The sequence below is a fragment of the Solanum verrucosum genome, unplaced genomic scaffold (genome assembly GCF_900185275.1).
Source record: "Solanum verrucosum unplaced genomic scaffold, falcon-dt-bn FXZP01000252.1, whole genome shotgun sequence".
Classification (NCBI taxonomy): domain Eukaryota; kingdom Viridiplantae; phylum Streptophyta; class Magnoliopsida; order Solanales; family Solanaceae; genus Solanum; species Solanum verrucosum.
This window is the reverse complement of record NW_026019988.1, coordinates 4,554,183-4,577,323: the sequence shown is the minus strand read 5'-3', so window position 1 is coordinate 4,577,323 and position 23,141 is coordinate 4,554,183. Positions and strand designations below refer to the sequence as shown.

The 23,141-nt window shown below is 33.9% G+C and overlaps 4 protein-coding genes and 1 non-coding gene across 5 annotated transcripts in view; 2 read left to right on the top strand and 3 right to left on the bottom strand.

The window, feature by feature from the left end:
* LOC125818561 (histone H4) overlaps positions 1-23,141 on the bottom strand; it is a 400,968-nt gene that overhangs the window by 257,079 nt on the left and 120,748 nt on the right. The window lies entirely within an intron of this gene.
* LOC125818947 (uncharacterized) lies at positions 3,055-4,113 on the bottom strand. The gene has a single exon (XM_049498458.1). It carries the CDS (start codon positions 4,111-4,113, stop codon positions 3,055-3,057), a length of 1,059 nt encoding a protein of 352 aa, XP_049354415.1.
* Positions 5,258-5,329, bottom strand: TRNAH-GUG (transfer RNA histidin (anticodon GUG)). Its single transcript has one exon. It is a non-coding gene; the product is annotated as a tRNA-His (tRNA).
* Positions 9,174-13,862, top strand: LOC125818549 (beta-glucuronosyltransferase GlcAT14B-like). Its single transcript, XM_049498037.1, has 4 exons — positions 9,174-9,679; positions 12,495-12,570; positions 12,698-12,813; positions 12,927-13,862. Exons 1-4 carry the CDS (start codon positions 9,184-9,186, stop codon positions 13,442-13,444), a joined length of 1,206 nt encoding a protein of 401 aa, XP_049353994.1. The 5' UTR covers positions 9,174-9,183; the 3' UTR covers positions 13,445-13,862.
* Positions 17,366-23,141, top strand: part of LOC125818536 (ABC transporter B family member 6-like) — a 12,023-nt gene continuing 6,247 nt past the window's right edge. Inside the window, 5 exon segments of the mRNA XM_049498021.1 lie at positions 17,366-17,873; positions 21,458-21,512; positions 21,595-21,683; positions 21,685-21,771; positions 21,850-22,050. Coding sequence (XP_049353978.1) covers positions 17,499-17,873; positions 21,458-21,512; positions 21,595-21,683; positions 21,685-21,771; positions 21,850-22,050 — 807 coding nt within the window. The 5' untranslated portion in view covers positions 17,366-17,498.

Sequence of the window (23,141 nt, the reverse complement as noted above, 5' to 3'; positions counted from 1 at the left end):
CTGCAAAACAAATATCTGGTCGAGTATTATTAGCAAGATACATAAGAGCCCCAATGGCACTAAGATATGGAGTTTCATTGCCAAAAAGCTCTTCATCATTTTCTTGAGGTCGAAATGGATCTTTATATATGTCAAGCGATCTCACAACCATCGGGGTACTCAATGGATGTGATTTATCCATGTAAAATCGCTTTAAAACCTTTTCTGTGTATGTTGATTGATGAACAAATATTCCATTTTTCAAATGCTCAATCTGTAGGCCAAGACAAAATTTTGTCTTACCAAGATCTTTCATTTCAAATTCTTTTGTTAAACACTCAACGGCTTTTGAAAGCTCTTTAGGAGTGCCAATGATATTTAAATCATCAACATATACAACTATTATAACAAAATCAGATCCAGACCTTTTTATAAAAACACAAGGACAAATAGGGTCATTTCTGTACCCTTCCTTTAGCAAATATTGGCTAAGACGATTGTACCACATTCGCCCTGATTGTTTCAATCCATATAAGGATTTTTGAAGCCTTATCGAACAATTTTCTTGTGAATTTTTATATGCGTCAGGCACATTGTATGCTTCAGGAACTTTCATGAAAATATCGTGGTCCAATGAGCCATATAAATAGGCTGTGACAACATCCATTAGACGCATTTCAAGCTTTTCATGAACTGCCAGATTTATTAGATACCTGAAGGTAATTGCATCCACCACTGGAGAATATGTCTCCACATAATCAATGCCAGGCCTTTGCGAAAAACTTTGTGCCACAAGTCGTGCTTTATATCTGACGACTTCACCTTTTTCATTTCGTTTTCGCACAAAAACCCATTTGTACCCCACTGGCTTGACACCTTCAGGTGTTTGGACTATTGGTCCAAAAACTTCACGTTTTTCAAGTGAAGTCAATTCCGCTTGAATTGCTTCCTTCCATTTTGGCCAATCATTTCTCTGTCTACATTCATTGACAGATTTTGGTTCAAAATCCTCACCATGTTGCATTATTTCAACAACAACATTATAAGCAAAAATATTGTCCACCACAATACTATTTCGATTCCACATTTTTCTCGTCGAGACATAACTTATTGAGATTTCTTCATTCTCATTATTTTCAGTTATTTGAACCTTCTTTGTGGTCTTATCATTTGTTATGTCTCGGGGCTCTTCTTGAGCAATTTCCTCTATGGTATGATCTTCATGATCATTTGTTCCTTTTCTTTTTCGAGGATTTTTATCTTTTGAACCAATTGGCCTACCACGTTTTAAACGTGATTTAGACTCATTTGCTTTAACAATTTGTCCTATCGGGACATCAACTCGAACTAGAGCATTTGCAGCTGGAATATAAGATTTAGTAACCCTTGGAAGGTTAGTAAATGCATCTGGCAATTGATTTGCAACATTTTGCAAATAAATCATCTTTTTAATCTCTTGCTCACATTGATTTGTTCGAGGATCCAAATGAGATAGAGATAATGAATTCCAATCTATCTCTTTTTCCAACTGTTTATGTTCTCCCCCTAATGTTGGGTATACTGATTCATCAAAATGACAATCAGCAAACCTTGCCGTAAATATATCTCCTATCATAGGTTCCAAATATTTGATAATAGAAGGAGATTCATACCCAACATACACTCCCAACCTTCTTTGGGGACCCATCTTTGTGCGTAGCGATGGGGCAATTGGAACGTATACCGAGCACCCAAAAATTCTAAGATGGAAAATATTTGGCTCATGACCAAAAACCAACTGTAATGGAGAGAATTCATGATAACTAGTTGGTCTTATGCGCACCAATGCTGCTGCATGCAAAATAGCATGTCCCCATATTGAAACAGACAACTTTGTCCTCATTAACAATGGTCTAGCTATCAATTGGAGACGCTTAATCAAAGACTCCGCTAGACCATTTTGAGTGTGAACATGAGCAACTGGATGTTCAATTGTTATTCCAGTGGACAAACAATAATCATTAAAGGCCTGCGATGTAAACTCACCAGCATTATCAAGACGAATTGTCTTTATTGCATAATCTGGAAATTATGTTCTTAATCTTATTATTTGAGCCAACAACCTCGCAAAAGCCATATTGCGAGTTGATAATAAGCACACATGTGACCATCTTGTAGATGCATCTATCAAGACCATATAATATTTAAATGGCCCACATGGAGGGTGAATTGGCCCACATATATCACCATGTATACGTTCCAAAAATGCAGGGGTTTCAATCCCAACCTTAGCTGCTGATGGTTTAATAACCAATTTTCCTTGAGAACAAGCAGCACAAGAGAATTTCTTTGAATGAAGAATTTTCTGATTCTTCAAAGTATGCCCATATGAATTCTCAATAATTTTGCGCATCATATTATAACCGGGATGGCCCAACCGGTCATGCCAAATGATAAAATCATTAGAATTAGAAAGCCCTTTGTTTACTATGGCATGTGATTCAACCATACTAATACTTGTATGGTACAATCCAGAAGAAAATGCGGGTAATTTTTCATGCACATATTTTTGCCCTAATTTTATTGTAGTAATATAAAGGTATTCAACCTTTCCTTCATTGGCAGTCTCAACATGATAGCCACTTTGGCGAATAACCTTGAAACTTAATAAGTTTTTTTGAGACTTACTACAGTACAATGCATTTTCAATAGTTAATATCGTTCCCCTAGGTAGTAGTAAGGCCGCTCTTCCAGAGCCCTCAATTAATTTTGCACTACCAGATATTGTATTAACATAAGCCTTTTTCACAATCAAAGTAGAGACATATTTCTTTTCTCTTAAAATAGTGTGAGTTGTAGCACTATCAAGAAGATACATATCTCCATTACTCATCTTGAACCAATTGAAGATTGGGGAATTTTATTTATCTTCATAAAATAAAAGTACATCATAAGAAATATGAAAAATCAACAACTTTGCAAGAAAATAAAAGTACTTTTTTTTCTGAATATAAAAACAACATAAGGAAAAACATAACAATAAAAAACACATAAATAAAACAACATAATTATTTTCCCCAATCAAATGATCAAACATTAATTTTGATCTCCAAAGAAGTCTTCAACTTCCAAATGAGTAATATCATCAAGGTCACCAAAATCATCATCTTTTAAAGCCAAATTTGCTTCAATATTGTCATCATATTTTTGTGAAGGCCCTGCCTCGGCATCATTTTTATAAGTCAAGTGTGACTCCACCCTAGCATTAGAAGAAGATGCACCATTTTTATTTCCTTTTCTTTTCAAGGAATCTTGATAAAGCCTAACAAAATGCTCAGTTGCTCGGCATTCATTCTTCCAATGCCCTTTCAAGCCACAACGATGACAATTGCCTCTTGAAGGATTGCTTTGAGAACCCATATTGTTCTCCCTTTTGTGGCGACCACCACCACGACGATTATTATATCGTCCCCTGCCATTGCCACGTCCACGCACATTATTTTGGCCTTGATTTTTATTTTGTCTTCTATCAGACTGACCATGTGCTTCAACCTCATTTGCTTCCGGTAACGGAGCAGTTCCCGTGGGACGGGCCTCATGATTTTTCAATAAAAGAGTATTATGTTGCTCAGCCACAAGAAGGCATGAGATCAACTCAGAATACTTTTTGAATCCCCTTTCACGGTATTGCTGCTGTAATACCAAATTTGAGGCATGAAAAGTTGTGAGAGTCTTTTCCAACATGTCCTCATCTTTTATATCTTCCCCACATAATTTTAATTGGGAAGTAATTTTGTATACAATAGAATTATATTCACATATAGTTTTAAAATCTTGTAACCGCAAGTGAATCCATTCATAACGAGCCCTTGGCAATACCGTTGCCTTAAGGTGGTCATACCTTTCCTTCAAACCAGTCCACAATTCAAGTGGATCTTTCACCGTAAGGTATTCAACCTTCAATCCTTCATCCAGATGATGACGAAGGAAAATCATTGCCTTTGCTTTGTCCTGACTCGACGTTGTATTACCATTGGTAATAGTGGCACCAAGACCTTTAGCGTCAAGGTGAATTTCAGTGTCGAGTACCCATGACAAGTAATTATTTCCAGAAATGTCAAGTGCCACGAACTCAAGCTTTGATAAGTTCGACATGATAAAACTATCATAGAAAATAATTAAATTAGACTAAAATAAATAGTGAGTACACAAGTAATTAACAAAACTTTTTTTTTCAATGATAATAACATGACACATGTTATTGTATAAAGTAACATCATTTAGTAACTTAATGTGTTAGTATCAAACTTCCGAGCAATTTAAATGAACATTCTGCCTAACATATAACTTAAATAATTTCTAGAAAAATTTCTAGACAAAATTAAAATTTAACTAATTTAAAATAACATAAACTTTTTGGACTTATATATTTCCATTGTTTAACTACCAAAAATATACACACACTGTTTAACACCTAATCATTTCATAATATGTAGTATATTATATTAGAGTGATTAATAATGAGAATTAAGTATATGAATACATACCAGAAGCTTCACTTGGAAAAATCGAAATGATATTAGAGTTTCGTGCTGATAACGTGTTGTAAAACTTAAGGACAAAAGAACAATATAAAGAGGAAGAGAAGAAGACTATAAGACAAGAGGAACAATATAAACTAACATTCTTTCTTTCAAGTGTCTTCAACATTATTCTCAACACCACTATTTATAGGATTACATTGAGGAATACCAAAAGGTGTCATAAACATTACATAAACCTTGAGAATTACTACCAATAAAGGATGAAATTAACCTAGGAGTTATGGTCATCCATTTGACCACATTATCAACAACATTACTACTCATAAAGGAGGGAAATTAACCAAGGAGTTATGGTCATCCATTTAACCACCAAAATGATTTACAACAATTATATATTTATATTAAATGTTCATTAAATAAATCTGTGGGAAAAGAAGTTAACCGTATTGAAGTTAATTTTTTTAATATTATAAAATTATGTGTATTAATTAAAAACAATTTTACAGTTACATCACCATAATTTTTAAAATGATTTCCATTTAATTAATTCTAATTAATTAAAATGTGTTTTTTGTGGTGCTGACATGTGACACTTTTTCCTCTCCTATTATATATAGATAGAAGATTATATCTTCTCAATAATAACATTTTGTTATAGCAAATAAAAAATTGTATATTGGAACAACCAAGAAATTATTCTGAGAAATATTTTCAACTCAACTGAAATAAAAGAAATATTTCAAAAAATTATTAAGTGTGGCTGCTGGGATTCGAGCCCAGGTCTCCACGGCCACAACGTGGAATTCTCACCACTAAACTACAGCCACTTCATGTCCATGTTTTTGCAGTAGTGATATATAACACAACTGACTTTTTCTTAAAATTGTAGGTACCAAAATATTTTCTCTTTTTTAAAAAATTGATGTGAATCTAATAGTAAAGTTTAAATGTCTTAACTCTCATATTGGGGATGGCTACTCAAAATTCTCCCTTCAACACCAACGATATATATATAGGAACCGATCGAATTGTCTCTTGAATCAGCGAACAACGAATTTCTTGAGACTTTCTTTGCACAATAACAAAAACAATTTTGAGCGGTAATGAATAGGTACATTAATAAAGAGCGCTAAAGTCTTTACTGACATTAGTTAATTGTCATTCGATCCAATGTCGCTATAGGCTTTTGGAATATTTAGAAAGAATGTTAATTGCCAAAAATACATATTTAGCAGTAATCAAACTATTGTCATTAATTAATTGTTGCTAAAGATTATTTTTGATACAGTGTCAACCCTAATGTGATGAGTAGACATCGAGGTGTCAATACAACTCTGTCGATAAGTACTCTTGCGTGTCATCAACCTGTTATTCCTAGTGTATATTTGATTCTTTATATTTTCTGAATTAATATTTTGTTGAGAAAAATATGCAACAATGGGAACTTGGGCTTATTGGAGTTACTTACAGTCCTACTCAAATTTTAGAGTAAAATGGTGCTTTGGGCTCTTTTGGGTTAGGTATGAATAGTTAAGGGTGTTAATGTTGTTTTGAATATGCACAAACTAAAATGAGTTGAATTAATGAATAGATGAATTATTAATCACGTAAAGATATTAACAAATGTTGAGCATATGTCAGATCCTAAAATAGTGTATATTTTTAGAGGATTCGACATGAATACAACGATTGCGAGTTGTAGTAGCCCAAAAGTATTGATACATGGCCTGATTGATTTATATTGAAACAAATGAATTTCTGGCCTTTATGAGGTAATGTCTAAATGGGTTCATCTAGCTTTAACATTATGTGATCTATTCTGTAGTGTAAAATAGAAATTCCATGTTTATTTTCCTCCTTGGCAAAAATGATATAATGAATTACTCATTCACTTTATTCAGTATTAATGAAGTCACTCAAGTTAAATCAATTTACTCATAAAGTTATTATAGTAAAAAATAAACAACTAAAGGGATTATTATATAACTATGGAAAAATTCCGCGTATAATTAAACATATACTAGTTAATTACTTAACATAGCTATAGTTTGCCTTGATTACAATTCGCGACCTACTTCTAGCTATAATTACGCGGCTCAACTTTTTTATTTTGTATAATTCACACGTTTGTATAATTTGGAATTTGTATAACTTTTGTATAATTCGGAATTTGTATAATATAATTTGTATAACTTTTGTATAATTCAGAATTTGTATAATATATTTTGTATAACTGTTTACACTTCTGATGTTTGTAATTGTATAAATTCGTTATTTCAAGTTTATACAAAAATAATTGAATTATACAAATGTACCCGTGAATTATACAAATCCACGAATTATACAAACGAGACAACTTAAACTGTAGGTATAACCCGTAAATATGCAAACTATAGCTATGAAACATAATTAAGTTTATTATAGTGGTTATTTGTGAAAGTTACTCTATAAATATTTCTTAAGTTTAACTTCGTAACACTATAGTTTATATATAGTAAAAGACCAATAGGCAAATTATAATTTTTTATCTAAGTAATAAACAGGTCCGAATAATTGTTATAAAAAATTAAAATAAGGGAGATAAACATGACACCATGAACAACAAAGGAGGTTAACATTATGAAGTCATATTTGAGCAGAGGTTTATTTATGAAATGATCTTTTGCGTTAATTTAGTATTGGAGGTTGACGATGTTGTTGCACTTGTATTGGAGCGGGCCAGATGAAATGGTTTGGTATCTTGTGTGATAAGTATGTGTCACCAAGCCTTAAAAGGTGAATATCATAAAGTGGTGCATGGTCAGATCAACTATTTATACGGGGTAAAGTTTTGCCCAATCAAGAATTCACCAAAAGATATTAAACGTAGTTGAAGTATGAATACTGAAATGGATGCATGGCATACTAAGAGAGATAGGATTAGGAACAAAGTTATCTGAGATTAGGTAGCGATGGCCACCACACTAGGATCTTTCTCCCAACTTCTTTCTACAATTCTAGTCAATCCCTGTGGTGGACAAGATGAGGGAGGCGAGATTGAATTGATTCAAGTATGTGAAGAGAAAATGCGCAAATACCCCAACAAAGAGGTGTGAGATAATGACTATAGTGGATATAAGGAAGGTTGAAGTAATTCGAAGAAGTTTTGGGCAGAGGTGATTAAACACGACATGATCCTAGATAGCACGACATGAAGGTCGACGATTATATTAAGCTAGCTAGAACATTAGTAGATATTCAAGTGTGGTCTAGTTCCCTTATTAATATCAGTTGTTTCTATTGCTTCATTTATCATCGAGTATTAATTATTTGTTGTTGCTACTTGCTACTTGTTCTCTTCTTATTTTCAACATGACTTCTTCGCTTTTTTTTTTTCCATACTTCATTTTAACACTTACTTGAGTTGAATGTCTATCGAAAATAACATTTCTACCTTCACAAGGTAGGAGTAAATTAAAACTACATACATACCACCTTTCTTAGACCTAGCACATTTCATTATACTGAATATATTATTATTATAGTTAATTAATTTAATTTAATTTGAAATGACTTTATTTATGAATATAATATAAAACAAATATAAGTAACTTCAAGTGGAGAATTTAATATATTACTCCTTAAATGACCATATACCTTCAAAAGAAAATTAACAAAGCACTTTGAAATTGAACATAGTTCGACAATACGCTAAAAATCAACCAAGTAAAGTATGTTTTGTTACTTGCAACTTGCATTCATATTTGTTGAACCAAATCAGTAGGATATATAATATAATATAAAATAAAATAAAATAAAATAAAGTACTATCCACAAGTTGATACATTAATAATTAATAACCATACCTAAACGATCCGATTCTATGTAAATGATATCTATTATTTTATTAATACAAAATATAGTGAAGTTACTTTGCCAAAGATTTAAAGTGGTGTGTTTAAGATTATAGTTTCTTATAAAGTTATTGAGTTTTAAAGTGGTGTGTTTTAAGATTTTTTTTGTTATATATATATAATATTTTTAAAGTATAAATATAAAAGTCTACTAAAGTAGTAAGTTTGGCGGAACATGTAATGGAAGGGCAAGTTTTGCTCCAGTTGGTGAGTAATGTCTTTGTTCAATAATAACGATTGTGGTGAATTGGTAAGTAATCTTTCATTCTGGATGAAATTTATTGTATTTGAGTCTTAAATGAAATCGTACTTTGATAGAAAACACTTTATTCCTAATATGAAACTTTTAAATATGAATTCAGATGTAATTGAACTCCTAGGTGAATACTGAATACCAATTTAAAAATGCTTTAGTCCTCAATCTAAAACTTTTAGAATACTCGACTCCAAATTTGATTGAGCTCCAAAATCAGCATCGAAATATCAATTAGAAAGCCTTTCATCCCCAATATAAAATTTTAAAACACAAATTTAAAACTAAAATCGATCTGCAAGTCAGAATATCGAATACCAAGTGATTTTTTTTGTCCAACAAAACAAAACTACCTATGAAATAATTGTCATACCTATCTTTGAACCAATGAAGACCCCCTTTGTGGACATTTTGAGCTTTCAAAATCTTTGTCAATGTCCACCCCACCCCCTACCCCACCCCCCCCACCTCCACCCCTAAATTGGTTACCCAAATCAAGCATACTACATTTCCACACAAAAAATCCCCAATTCTCATGTCTCTCTTTCTCAAACAAATCCTCCTCTTTTCACTTCCCCTAATTTTCCTCTTTTGTCTCCTCCTCCCACTTCACCATTTCCATAGCCATACACATACTCAAACTCATTTTCCTCACAACCCCACTTTCTCAAACCCCTTTTCACCACCACCAAGAATAGCATACTTCATTACTGGTACTAAAAATGATGGATCAAGAATCTTTAGGTTACTTCAAGCAGTGTATCATCCAAGAAACTACTATTTGCTTCATCTTGATCAATTTGCTTCACCAAAACAGAGACTTCAGCTTGCTTTGAAAGTGGGTTCTGTTGATGTGTTTGTTGCAGCTGAAAATGTGAATGTTATTGAGAAAGCTGATGCTGTTAATGAAGAAGGGTCTTCTCCTTTGGGTTTGGTGCTTCATGGTGCTGCTGTTTTGTTGAAGTGGAAAATGGATTGGGATTGGTTTGTTAATCTTGATGCCTCTGATTATCCCCTCGTTCCACAAGATGGTGAGTTACTTTTTCTTTTTTTGTTGCTTTCTATTGATTTTGTTAAGATTGGGTTTAGTCTGGTTTATATAGTTTAAGCTGAAAGTAGTGATTTTTATTGAAGCTGCTGAGAAACAATAGTCATCTAACAGTTCCAAAGGGGGGTGGTCTTTCTACTGTTTGGTTTGGAGATTTTTGAGCTGAATTGGAACTTGCTCAAGTTCAAATAAGTTATTTGTTGTAAGCTTGATTAGGCAGAGCCAGTGGCAGAGTCAAGATTTTTACTAAAGAAGTAACACACTAAGAACTAAGAAGTCAAAGGAGTTCAACATTTAGTATATATATATATATATATATATATATATATATATATACATAAAAATATAATTTTTAACCATGTATAAACACTAATTTTTTGCCGAAAGGGGTTCAAATGAATCCCTTGACCCTACATACCTCCGTCTCTGGACAGAGCATGGGTTAGCAAATTTCATGAGCATTTTGAAGTTCATGTAAAGACTGTCAAGCTTGTTGAATCCATCTGATTTTATAATGTCTTTCAAGGGAATAATATCAATCAATCTACTAAAGCCTTGATCTGAATTTAGTTGGGTTAGGCTATATGAATTATCCTTATTCATTTGCTCGATATTCAGTCTTGTTTCAATCCACTACTAAATATTATGACTTTTAAGGCAAATTGGAGGTTTTGTAGATCTCCCACTACTTCGACACGGGCATACAAGTCTCTGATCAGAATAAAAATACTCCTAATGAGCATTGAATCTAAAGTAAGTGTGGCCTAGTGATCATGAAATGAGATTAAAGCCATAGGAGACCAATTATCAATTCTAGCTCAGACAAAAAAATACTCGGTGATTTCTTTCTTTCCACCTGCCTAAGTCTTGGTACACAGAGTTAATAGCTATACTGGTAGGAGATAGCAATTAGCAAGTACCTATTGGAATAGTAGAAGTGCACACAAGCTGGCGAAATACCATCTTTATCAAAAGAAAAATTCAAAGGCCAAGGATGCCATTAAGTAAGTAGTGCATTTCTTGTATGCGGTGACTGCTCTCAAACTCATTAGTTGTACTTCAAGGGAGTGAACCAAATGCAAATAGAAGAAGCATAGACACCATTAAGTATATAACTATTTCTAATAGATGAAGAATAGTTGACTGTCAAGGTTGTGGATTTCATGTAAGGTTGAGTTGCATTTATTGATCTCAAAGGGAGCGTAATGGAAAAAGTTCAAGGGAGTACATGAAAAAAGAGAAGTATACCATATCTCTTTCTCAAAAAAGAACGGAAAAAAAATCTATCCCATTAAGGTATATTCCATTTGGAGCAACATGGTTAGTGATGATAAGTGGCGTAGCCACAGCCACCCGAAGGTGTCCAATTGGACACCCTTCGTCAGAAAATTACGTTGGATATATGTCAAATTCTACATTTAAAGGATATATATTTAAAGTTGGACACCCTTGACAAAAGCTATGCCTTTGGTGTAGTGATAATGGGTGTCCATTTGAATGAAGGAGTTTTGGGTTCGAACCCCAAATAACACAATATTTTTTTATTTTATTTTGACAGTGGCACACCATTATCCTTGGACATCCTTAATAAAATTTCTGGCTCCGTCACTGGTGATGATTCATATAGCCGACCCTGACTTGCCTAGGGTTGACGCATGGTTGTTCTTGTTGTTGTTTGTAAGGCATCCACACATCCATTTTTGTCTAGTGGTAATTGCTGTAAGGCTGATAATTTGCTGCTATATACCATATTCAGCATTTTGCATCATTTGCATATGGAAAAGTGAAGCTAATTTACTAGCACTAGCCACAACTAAGGATGGAGTAAGTTGCTCACCATAACTCAAGCGTGGGCCTCAATACCAGGCTAAAGTTAGTTACAATAATGTATACCTGCAACAAAGAAGAAGAGTAGAGTGCTGATCCTAGTGAACGGAAGAGTCCTCTACTGGTCCCATCACTAAGCAAGGTGCCTCAAGTGTTAACATGCCATTAATCTTGTCCTAATATAGTCATTAGTCTGTCTGCATATTCTTGATTACATAGAGAGCCAGTAGCTTTTTAGGATCATTGATACTTTCTTGTCATTTTATAATAAACTAGTCAAAGTCTAATTCCTCAAACTTGTTTTTTTCTTTGAAATTCCTCTAACTTATTTTAACTCTTAACAATATTCAGAGGAAAATGAAAATTTACGCATAGTTTATTTTATTCTGGTTTCGGCCTTTCTCATGGGGTGTGGATTGGAACTCGTGAAGTTTTATCTCTTAGAAGCCAACCACTATCTCATGCTTGGGGATTCATTGTTCTTTTGTTCTCCTTTCCAAAGTTCTTATTGAACTTTAAACTGAGGTCCTCCTAGTTCTCTGAACTTCAGCTTTTTTACTTCAAAGTTGGCTCGAGTTCATGAACAACACCGATATGATGCCTAAACACTATGATAAGCAGCGAAGAGTAGAAAAATTACATCAGAATCTCAAAAAAAAAAAGGTCGAAAAACCACATCAACCATAAACACTTGATTGAATGGTGAAGGTGCAACAGTGAACTTGGAGATCCAAAGCTATGACCCTTTGTTTCATTAAGATCAACCATTCCGGGAGGAAAAATGGGTTAATCGTTCCGACCTCTACTTAAACGCCGAAGATAGATTTCCACAGAATGTTCTTCACAATGTATTTGATTACATGAATTTCCGCTGTCCTCTTCGTTCGTCTAGAAAGGCTCACTTTGCTCTTTACTCTTCCTAGATGTAACATATATTTGAGCTGATGCACTAAGTGTAACATTTGTTGCAGATTTTCTCCACATCCTCTCTTTTGTTCCGAGGAATTTGAATTTCATAGAATATAATAAGAACATCAGCCCAGAGGAGTAAGTAACATCATTCCTTCTGCTCCTTCAAATTAGTAGTTGTTTACAATTATTTTTATTTTTTTGAGAAAGGTAACATGTTGTTTTACAATTATAAAAGTTGCTTTTGTTTGATCTTTGTTTTCAGATATCAAAAGGCTCTGGAAGTTATCGTTGACTCTAGACTCTATATTCTCTTAAGAGGAAAAATGTTTGTGGGTGACCGAAAACGGGTACTTCCTAGTGCTTTTAAACTTTTTATGGGTAAGTTTCTTGCCAGATGATTTCTTCTTTCCTTCATTTTTCATGCCTTTAGTCAAGGCTAAAATGTTTTCTGATAATTTGTTTGGATTCTGAGATCTTGCTTGATTTGTCAGGTTCTCAACATGTAATTCTAAACAGGAAGTTTGTTGAGTACTCGATCCAGGGATGGGAAAATTTTCCAAGATTGCTCCTGCTATACTTCACGAACACTAGATCGTCTCATAAAGGATATTTTCAGACTCTTGCTTGCAATACTATGGAGTTTTCAGATGCTGTCATTAACTCCAACTTGCGATTCATTAACTCGGACAACACTGCTCGAGATCCTTCAGACTTCAGAGCTCCAAATTCTGATAGAATACTTAAAAGGGAGGTTGCATTTGTTGGAAACGTATCAGCGGATTCTCCCTTATTGGACATGATTGATGCACACATTCTTCACCGTGGTCACGGTATGGTCTCACCAGGAGGGTGGTGTTTAGGTAGCTCAAATTGGTTCAGTGATCCTTGTGATGAATGGGGTGATCCTAGTGTCCTAAGACCGGGGCCAGCTGCAAAAGAACTTGAAAAGTTCCTCATGAAATCGATCAAAGACATGTCAATCAAGTCTAGCAGATGTGACCATCAATAACCACTTATGGATCCTGCTAACTCCCTTCTTTCTTTCCTCTTACCGGTATCAACAGATATGGCAATTTTTGGAAATCAGTGCTTCTGTATGTTGGTTGCCTTAGCCTTGAAGGTTCAGAGTTACCTAGTACCTATGCTATTCGGAGGTGGCAAATATCCACTGAAAATGTTGAGGTGCGTACAAGCTGTCTCAAACACCAGAGTCATCGAAAAAGAAAAACTAGGGGATTCTTCCCAGGTATGTAATGTAGTTGGTACCCGATGGAATAGTCCAGGGGTGTACAGGCCTGTTATAGAAAAAATGTGTGCTAGTGTGGTACATGTAATGTATTTTCACCCAGAAGTGTGTAGAATATCGTGAATCGAACGATTCTTGTATCCATGTACTAAAATTGTTGCCACTATTAAAGTTAAATATCACTATGTATGTTAGAAGAAGCTCATCAAATTTGAAAAAAACTCATTCATAAACTAACCAAAAAACATTAAGGAGGAGAAAAGGCAAAGTCCTAATTATGTGTCCTTTTTCTTAGTTATTTCTTGTAAACTATATTCAAAAGTATTGCAATTTTGACCAATATTTTATTGCTTGTTTGGCTAAGCTTTTGTGAAATTTAAAAAAATACACATTTGGAGATTTGAAGTATCTGTCCAAAAATAAAAGATGCTTTTGAGCAACATCACGAATAATTTATTTGATGTTGGGATAAGCTACAAATTAAGAGAAAAAAAAAAAGTTCTTTCAGGTCTTATTCATATAAAACAAATTATAATTATCAAATTATCTGTCATTAATTTAAGCCATATGTCTACCCAATAATATATGTAATGTAATTTCATAAGTGGAGTTTGTGGAAAGTAAGATGTACGTAGATCTTGTAGGGTAAAGAAGTTGCTTTCGATAGACCCTCTGATCAAAAGAAAAGTTTTTGAAACAAAATTGTAAAAATGATATGACGATTTAAAAAAAAGCAAGATACAAAGGAATTGAGGCAACACAAAGTAATCCAATTAATTTTTTTAGAGACTACGAGTACGAGAGTGCTCAACTACTTACTAGCTCTATCCTAATTCTTGATCTCCAAATCTTCCTATTTAGGTTCATTTTCTCAGTATTGAAGTTGTTTCATGTCATGTCTACTCATTGTCGTTTTTGGTCTTTTCTATCTTTTCTAACTCTGGTTACAACCAACCTCTTACATTTCCTCCTCCTCATTTCGATCTTACCTCGTATAACTTCGTTTTTAATCTCATGTGTTGTAGTATGCCAACACTTCTATATGTGCACCCTCATCCATGTTGTCTTCATCTTTTGAACGTCAATATTTTTTACTGACCAATACTCTGCACCACACAATAATATTGATCTAGCCAATATTGTTCCCTTTTTTGTTTAACTATATTTATATTGATTAAGACCTTAGTAATATTGAAGTCTTTGATATAAAATTGAAAACTATTTTTCTGTTTATATAAACTAATCATACAATGAACCTTTAAATTAACTTTTTCTTCGTAACACAATCGTCAAAAACTGAAAAACATTTTAAAAGTCACTTAGTCAAATATAATTTATTTATTAAATACTTAAAAAAGAAAATCACCAAATGAATTAGTCAATCATAAACTATTTTCTAAAAATTATTTTGATAACATTGCTGCTATCTTGTTATAGTTTTTAAAAGTAACTACTTAACACTCCTTCTGTCCCAATTTATGTGACACTTTTCATTTTTCGAGAGTTAAATAGTTTAAGTTTGATCAGGAATTTACGCATGGAATCTTCAATTTTTTTGAAATGAAATTTATATATTTGTAAACTACGTAAAAAGTACTATAAGTCACAATAATAAATAATTCAAAATATTTAAAAGATTTATAAAAAAACTTACGGTCAAAGATAGACATGTTTGAATCTCGAAATCCAAAAAATACCACGTAAAATGGGACGAAGAGAGTACTAATTTATCATGTTATAGTAATTTAATAAAATAAAACAAATATTATGTAAAATATTTATTTGTTTGACGTAAACATTCGATGCTGTCAAAGACGACTTTTAACCAAAAGCTAATAAAAAGACGAAAAAGGGCATTGATTACTTTAGAGGGAACATAGTCTTTTACATTTGCGCTGGACACAACACAACAAAGCACACAATACATTAATCAAATCATGTGCATCTACCACTTGCACCCACCCATGAAAAAAGAAAAGAAAAAGACTTATCAAACTTTCTTCTTTATATATTAGTACTACTTTTTTTTCTTCTATAGATACTCACTATAGAATAAAAAAAAGAATTTCATTAGACAATAATGACTATAACGTTATATAATAATATATTTAGTGTAATTTTTATAAGTAAAATTTAAAGAGAATGATGTGTTAGACAATTTTATTTCTATCTTGTGACAGTGAAAGTAAATGTATTATTTTAAAAAAACTATAAGAGTGATAAAGAATTACCGATTACTAATAATATTGCGATTCAAATATAATCTTTTTAAATATATTTCGTTTGTTTGATAATATTGATATATGAATTGTGATTTTAGAAGTATGAAGTTATTCCTTAAAACACAAAAGCATATTTTTTATCAAGCGGGACAGAGTGCGACCCCTGAGCAATTGGGGGTTCTTGCTCATCTCTTGGGGGTTCACATCTAAAAACTTTTCCTCGTCCATTAGCATAGCTAATTTGAATAGGATGAATCAGCCTCAAGAAAAGTAAGCCCTCTTTCCTTGATTGAATTTTGTTTTGCTGCGCCTTGAATCAATCAAAAATCCTTATTGATTTGATTCATCCCATTACATTTATTTGGGCGAGAGGGATGCTATGAGTCACTGGACTACGAATTTTTCCGTTGGGTTGATTCTCGAAATTGAAAAAAAAATCGAGTCCAGACCCACAATCATGAAAGGCATTAGAGATTGTATCCAAATTTTAACTATTGTGGATTTTGTATTTAATTTTTTTTAAGCATTAAACTGATTATATCTTTAAAGTTATTCATAATTTCAATAATTTTTTACATATAAATTTATGTTCTTCAACCAAAATACTAAAATAAGATGAATGAATATTATAATTATTGATCCAACCTTGAGTAATACATCTCTCCTAAGAAATATAAATAACAAAAAAAACACAATTCCATTATGTAAGAAGTTAATTTCAGTCATTCTAAATCAAGGTATCATTTACCTCTCTTTTATTCGATGAAATTTGTACCTACAAGTCTTTTATTTTCGCTTTTATATATAATATAACTATTCAAGTATAATATTTTAAACCTAACTTTACAAATAAAGACTACTACAAACAATAAATACCAACACAATATCATTATGTAAGAAGTTAATTCAATAATTTAAAATCAAAATATCATTCACCTCTCTTTTATTTTCGCTCTTTTAGTAACTATTCAATCGTAATATTTTAAACCTAACTTTACCAATAATGACTATGTTATGATGAACAATAAATACCTTTAGAGTCTTAATCAAATGATTTAAATTCAAGTAAAAATAAAATAAAATTCCTTTAATAATAAGGTTCTATTTTTTATTTTTTTAAAATCCAAATGTGGAATAATTTTACTTCAAAAACTTGAAAATTGTACAGAGACAGCCACTTTTCCCTTCTACGTTTAAAACTTGAAAAACTCCGACGACCGTTGTCTCCTTTATACGTCGTCGTTTTCAGCCTCCATATATAAACAAAACGCACAACAAAGGGGATTTTCTGTACCCAGTCAACTCTCTCTCCGCCATTTTTGACGACTCAAGCTTTTGAGTTTTCTCTAAGCTCATTTCTGCTATTTCCACTAAATTCAAGTTTCAATTCCTGCTTTTACACTCCCAATTTTCAGTTCAATTTTCAAATTTTTTTGGATCTGAATTCGAATTTCTCTGTGTTTTTTTCTTCAAAAACCCTAAATTGCGATGCCGATTTAGGGTTAAGGGTTTTATGATGGCATTGAAGGGGATTGTGCGGTTGATTTAGGGTATAGGGTAAAAAAAGGGTTTTTGATTTTACAGGTAGTTGAAAAATGATGGTACAAAGGGGGTTATTTGGGTGGTCCCCACCGCATATACAGCCGTTAACGCCGGTGTCGGAAGTATCGGAGCCGCCGGAATCTCCTTCTCCTTATACGGATACAGGAGGTGATGCTATGCAGGTTGAGTTAGAGGAGGAGATGGATGCTGATACGGAGGAGATGGAACCTCCGCCAACAGCTGCACCGTTTTCGATGCTGTTTGCTTGTGCGGACCGGTTAGATTGGGTGCTTATGATATTAGGATCAGTTGCTGCAGCTGCACATGGGACTGCTTTGGTGGTTTACTTGCATTACTTTGCTAAGATTATTCAGTTGCTTAGTCATGGTTCTGAATCCGCTGATGATCTATTTGACCGGTTCACTGAGGTAAGCTACAGCTGGATTTTGTTATTTGTAGTATTCTTAAAGAATTTTTGTTCCATAGATTTACTGAGGTGACTAGAGCTGAATTGTTCATTGACTGTAGCTATTCTTTTTAGAGATTTGTGTGTTCAGATAGTGTTAGAAAACCTCAAATTATGGCGAAATGAAATGGGTTAAAAATGAAGCAAATGAACATTGAATTGTTGTTGCAGTAGCAATGTCTTAATCTGAATTACTTGTGGTGTGTTGCCTTTACTGTCCTAGTGATTGTTGTTTAATGAATAATGCGAAAAGACATGTTTTATTTTTTGTATTAGAGTGGAAATGTTTTTCCCCGAGTTATAGAAGAAAGGTTACATAGTGTTAGAGGATCAGGGACGCTGACTAGCTATTGTATTTGCTTCCCCCAGTGTTGTCAGTGTGTTAATCATCTATCAGGAATTAATCATTGAGATGTATATTATAGCTAGTAAGAGGTGATCTGATTTGGAAAGCTGATGTTTGACGGACTCCGACTTCTGTCACGAATCGTACTCCTGCAAGACAATAGTGGAGAAATAGGCAGCAGGTAGATATTGAATTAGTGCTTTTCAATTACAGGTGGTGGTTTATTAGGTGATTAGTAGTTTCAGCCTGTTATTGTTGTAGTTGGTTGTGCTTTGTGACTTGGTAAGTGCACTCCAGCTGAGGTTTCTTATCAGTTTCCCTTCTGTGTTTGTAAGAGTTGCATATGATTAGTTGGTGTCTTGGTGCTAAGTACTCGGCCTTTCAAGCTATTGAAATCAGCAGGCTTTTCAAGTTAGGCTATTGATCCCACTTTAAAAGCAAGTCATTGTGTAACTGTAAATCCTCCATTAGATGCCTGTGAATGGATATAAGCTTCCATACGGTTTCCACACCTGGCTGGTAAAGAGTGACCTTGTTTAGCATAAACCACTCTTTTGTCCATTCCCACATTTCCTAGAATTTACTTTTTTATGTTGCAGCAGGCCACAGAAGACATTTGCCTCTGGATTTAATCTTGAGAGTTTGACGAAAACGAGCCAATTCTAGGTTGGAAGTGTTTCACTTCATGTTATGTGCATTAATCTAAAAGGCATTGTGTTTTTGTTGCATTTCAAACTTTTAAATATATACAGAAAGAAGGATGGACAACCATTGGATCTTGCAAAAAGATGAATGTGGGGCATCAAGTTCCTAATAGTATTCCTGGACTGAGCTTTGGTGTGCCAATCATTTTCAAAAAGTTAGTGTGCTGTAGAGTTTCATTAAATCCTTTGGAAACGGATGAATTTGAGCTTTCTCATGTGATTTTGTTATTAGTAACTGCAAAAGTCAACTAAAGTAACCGAATTTGCATCTCTCAAAGGAATCCCTTTGTACGTGACATCTTCATCTCTGGCTTGTCAAAATAAGAGTAACATGTGCATCTCTGTCTATAAATGCCCATGTGCATTTTCTTGGAAAGGAGAAGTTTGGTAAATTGGGAGGTATTGTTTTTGCTGAAGTAGATTTTTTTAGAGACAGGTCGGACTAATGGTGAAGTACTTCTCTTATTGAACTGTATAAAACCAAATAACACACCATGGAATTATAATAACATCGACTAGGGAGATACTCTCTGTCCAAAAGAATGGCGTGGTTTGAAGTAGGTCAACATAGCCAAGGGTGCGTCCTAATGGTCAATGAAGCTGGAGTAGAACCATGAGGTCTCTAGTATAAATTCCAACTGAGGAGAAAAATACTAGGTGATTTTTTCTCATATGCCTAAGCCTTTGTGGGTGATGGGAGTTAACATACAACAACCACAACATTCCCAGTGAAATCCCACAAGTGGGGTCTGGGGAGGGTAGAATGTACGTGGTCCTTATCACTACCGGGAGGTAGAGAAGTTGTTTTTGAGAGACCCTCGGCTCAAGTGAAGAAGGAGACGATGACAGAAATATAGTGAGTTACAAGGAAATGGTGCAAAGTCTACCCGAAGGTAGCAAAGACAACAACAAAATAATATGATAATCGAAACCCAATAAACAATATACTAGGATAAGTTATTGAAAATAAAAATAAACAATGCTAAATATCAAAAACAAGAACTACAATAATACAACTAGTACAATGGCGAACACCAAGCCCTTTAAGCAAGACAACACTACACGACCTACTAACCAGCTATCTTAATACGTGTCCTCCACACCTTCCTATTTAAGGTCATGTCTTCAGTGACATGAAGTTGCGTCATATCTTGTCTTATCACCTCTCCCCAATACTTCCTTGGCCTACCTTTGTCTCTCCTCGTACCCTTTATAACCAACCTATTGCACCTACTCACTGCTGCGTCTCTCCTCTTCATATGTCCAAACTATTTAAGTTGCGCTTCCCTCATCTTTTCCATCACGGAGGCCCCTCCTAACTTATCCTGAATATCCTCATTTCTAATCTTATCACTCCTAGTATGACCACAAATCCACCTCAACATCCTCATCTCTACAACATGCATCTTCTAGACATGGGAATTTTTGTTTGGCTAACACTCCACTCCATACAACAATGCCGGTCAAATCACCATTATGTAGAACTTACCTTCTATGTTGCTCGGACTCTTTAAAAATGTCAACGGGTACGTGTCGAATTTGTCAAAAGTCGTGTATTTTTGGAGAATCTGACATGGGTGCGGCATCAAAAGTGAAGAGTCCGCTCAACTGAGCTTACCTTTGAGTTTCGATGGTACCTTTTTTATCACACAACCGAAACTCTCCAAAGTTTGTCTCCACACATCTAACTTAGCATTAACTCCATTACACGTCTCATCAATCAGTATTATCTCATTCACAAATAATTGAGGTGTGCACAAGATGACTCGAACACCACCATCTTTAAAAAAGTACAAGGATCAACTCATCTAATTCTGTGAGCAAAGCGACCTAAGCATCTTGGACATGTTCATTGACCCCAACTTGGTGTATATCTTGATTGATTTTTCTAAAAGATAAAATACATTTGGAAACTACAAAAAGGTGTACAAGGAATCACTATTTTTATTTTTCAAATAGGTAATGTTATTTTTATCGACTAACATGAGAATCTTTTGCATTAATGGTTTTCCATTTAACGTTTTAGCAATCTGTATGTTTACAAATTTATTTGCATTCCTTAGAGATCTGTAGTTGAATCAATCTTGCCCATTAGATTTTATTGCATGTAATTGGTGCCCAAATTCTTTGAAGATCTTCAAATGATAGTCTTAATGTTATAAAAAAAAGAAGCAGAAAAAGAAGGAGAGGTATGTTTCTTTAGTGTAGTTGGTTCCTGACTTCCTGTTGATCTAGTCATGTAAGAGCTCTACTCGTTGGCATTTGGTACCTGACCATCAAATGGAAAATGAAGATGGAGAGAGAGAGTACTTCTTTCCAAAAGCCCCCAGAAAGATGGTAAAAGAGAGGGTGATTTGTTGTACTTGCAAGCCACACTTGATGATGATAGTTATTTTGAAATTTTTTTCTCTTGGTCTTTGTTATAATTGTTTGTGATATTTAACCAAGAATTTTTTTAACAGTCACGTTACCTAACAAAGATCACATTTTTCACAGCTTGCCTTGATCATCCTATATATTGCTGGGGGTGTTTTTGTTGCTGGTTGGATTGGTAAGCTAAAATTGCTCAAGTTTTATTATTGTCCATTTAAAGTTTCTCTTATCATTTGTTTTAATTAATTTCTTTCTGATAGAGGTATCATGTTGGATTCTTACCGGAGAACGGCAGACTGCGGTGATCAGATCAAGATATGTTCAAGTATTACTAAATCAAGATATGAGTTTTTTTTGATACCTATGGAAACAATGGAGACATTGTGAGCCAAGTTTTGAGTGATGTGCTACTTATTCAATCTGCTCTTAGTGAAAAAGTATGTTCAGCCTTCTTTATCTTCTTTGCTTGACTTTGACAATGGCTTCTCACCTTTATCTTAACTGTGCTATGACAGGTTGGGAATTATATTCATAACATGGCTACTTTTTTCAGTGGCCTTGTTATTGGATTTGTCAATTGCTGGCAAATTGCCCTTATAACTTTAGCAACTGGCCCTTTTATTGTCGCAGCTGGGGGAATATCAAATATATTTCTTCATAGACTTGCAGAGAACATTCAGGATGCATATGCTGAAGCAGCAAGTATAGCTGAACAGGTCTGGTTTTCTCCATTATTGATCTGATTCTCCCATTTGGGAACTTCATGAAACTCTTGCTCTTTGTAGTGTAATTTAATATTTATTAACGTGTGAGCTTTTAGCAATCAATGATGATTTGTGATTCTTTATACTCACTTAATGTAACTCTGCAGATCAGTTTCAAAATAAAAAATAAAAAATGTAACTATGTAGATGAATGGCATTGTTTACATAATCTTCGGTTGGATCAGTGCTAACAGTAGAAGCATTCCGCAATCCCCCCCCCCCCAAAAAAAAAAAACAAAAAAGAAAAAAAGAGATGAAAGGAAAAGCAGAAAAGAACTAAGAATTCTGTACTTCCCTTTTTAACACTGTAGACAATAAATAGCAATCTGTTCCTGAAGGACTGTGATGCCTTTTTTCACTTGTTTTTCTATAATAAAGAATAAGGATCTTTTCAACATGAATATGCGCTAAGTAACGGAAATATGGGAGGAACGGGCAATCATCAATAATTCTCTTGAAGACAAGTAGAGGAAAGTGTTCTTCCTTCTCTTCAACTCTGCTTACATAAAATGACGGTAATACCCAAGTATTTATAGGAGTTCTTCTAACATGTACTTAGTCTAGTACATGTGTCATAATTCAATTATTGACCTTTTTCATTTCCGTATTCATGTTTAAAATCTTACCTGCATTCATACATTAAATTCTTTTCATGCTAGTTATCTTCTAGTACCCCCTTTAAACATGATTTATCACTCCAAGAGATGTTGTGGAAGATGTTAATCTTTAGGTGGAGATAACAACAACTTGGTGACCTCAATTTCCTTCTCGATTCTTTCTCTTCCTCATCCTCGTCTGCAGCTTCTTTGATGCAAGCACACTTATCATCTTTTTCCTTTAAGAAAGCCAATGCTTGCAATGCTTGTTCGATGATACTTGTTTCGTTTTCTTCAGGATTTCCTCATCTGCTTGCAAAAACCCTATAAGTTCTGTTATGGTATCTTGGAATCAATATCCCTGGACTTTTTAGTAGCGACAATAACATAACTAAATCTTGAAGTCAGAGATTGTCGGTATTCTGCAATGAACCCCTTCATTCGAGT

What these genes read in the sequence shown, in the direction of transcription:
- LOC125818947 (XM_049498458.1), bottom strand. Translation starts at nt 4,113, where the DNA reads ATGTCGAACTTATCAAAGCTTGAGTTCGTGGCACTTGACATTTCTGGA.
- LOC125818549 (XM_049498037.1), top strand. Translation starts at nt 9,184, where the DNA reads ATGTCTCTCTTTCTCAAACAAATCCTCCTCTTTTCACTTCCCCTAATT. An exon ending in AAGAACATCAGCCCAGAGGA is followed by an intron (nt 12,571 to 12,697) that starts GTAAGTAACATC and finishes CTTTGTTTTCAG; the next exon opens with ATATCAAAAGGCTCTGGAAG. An exon ending in TGCTTTTAAACTTTTTATGG is followed by an intron (nt 12,814 to 12,926) that starts GTAAGTTTCTTG and finishes TTGATTTGTCAG; the next exon opens with GTTCTCAACATGTAATTCTA.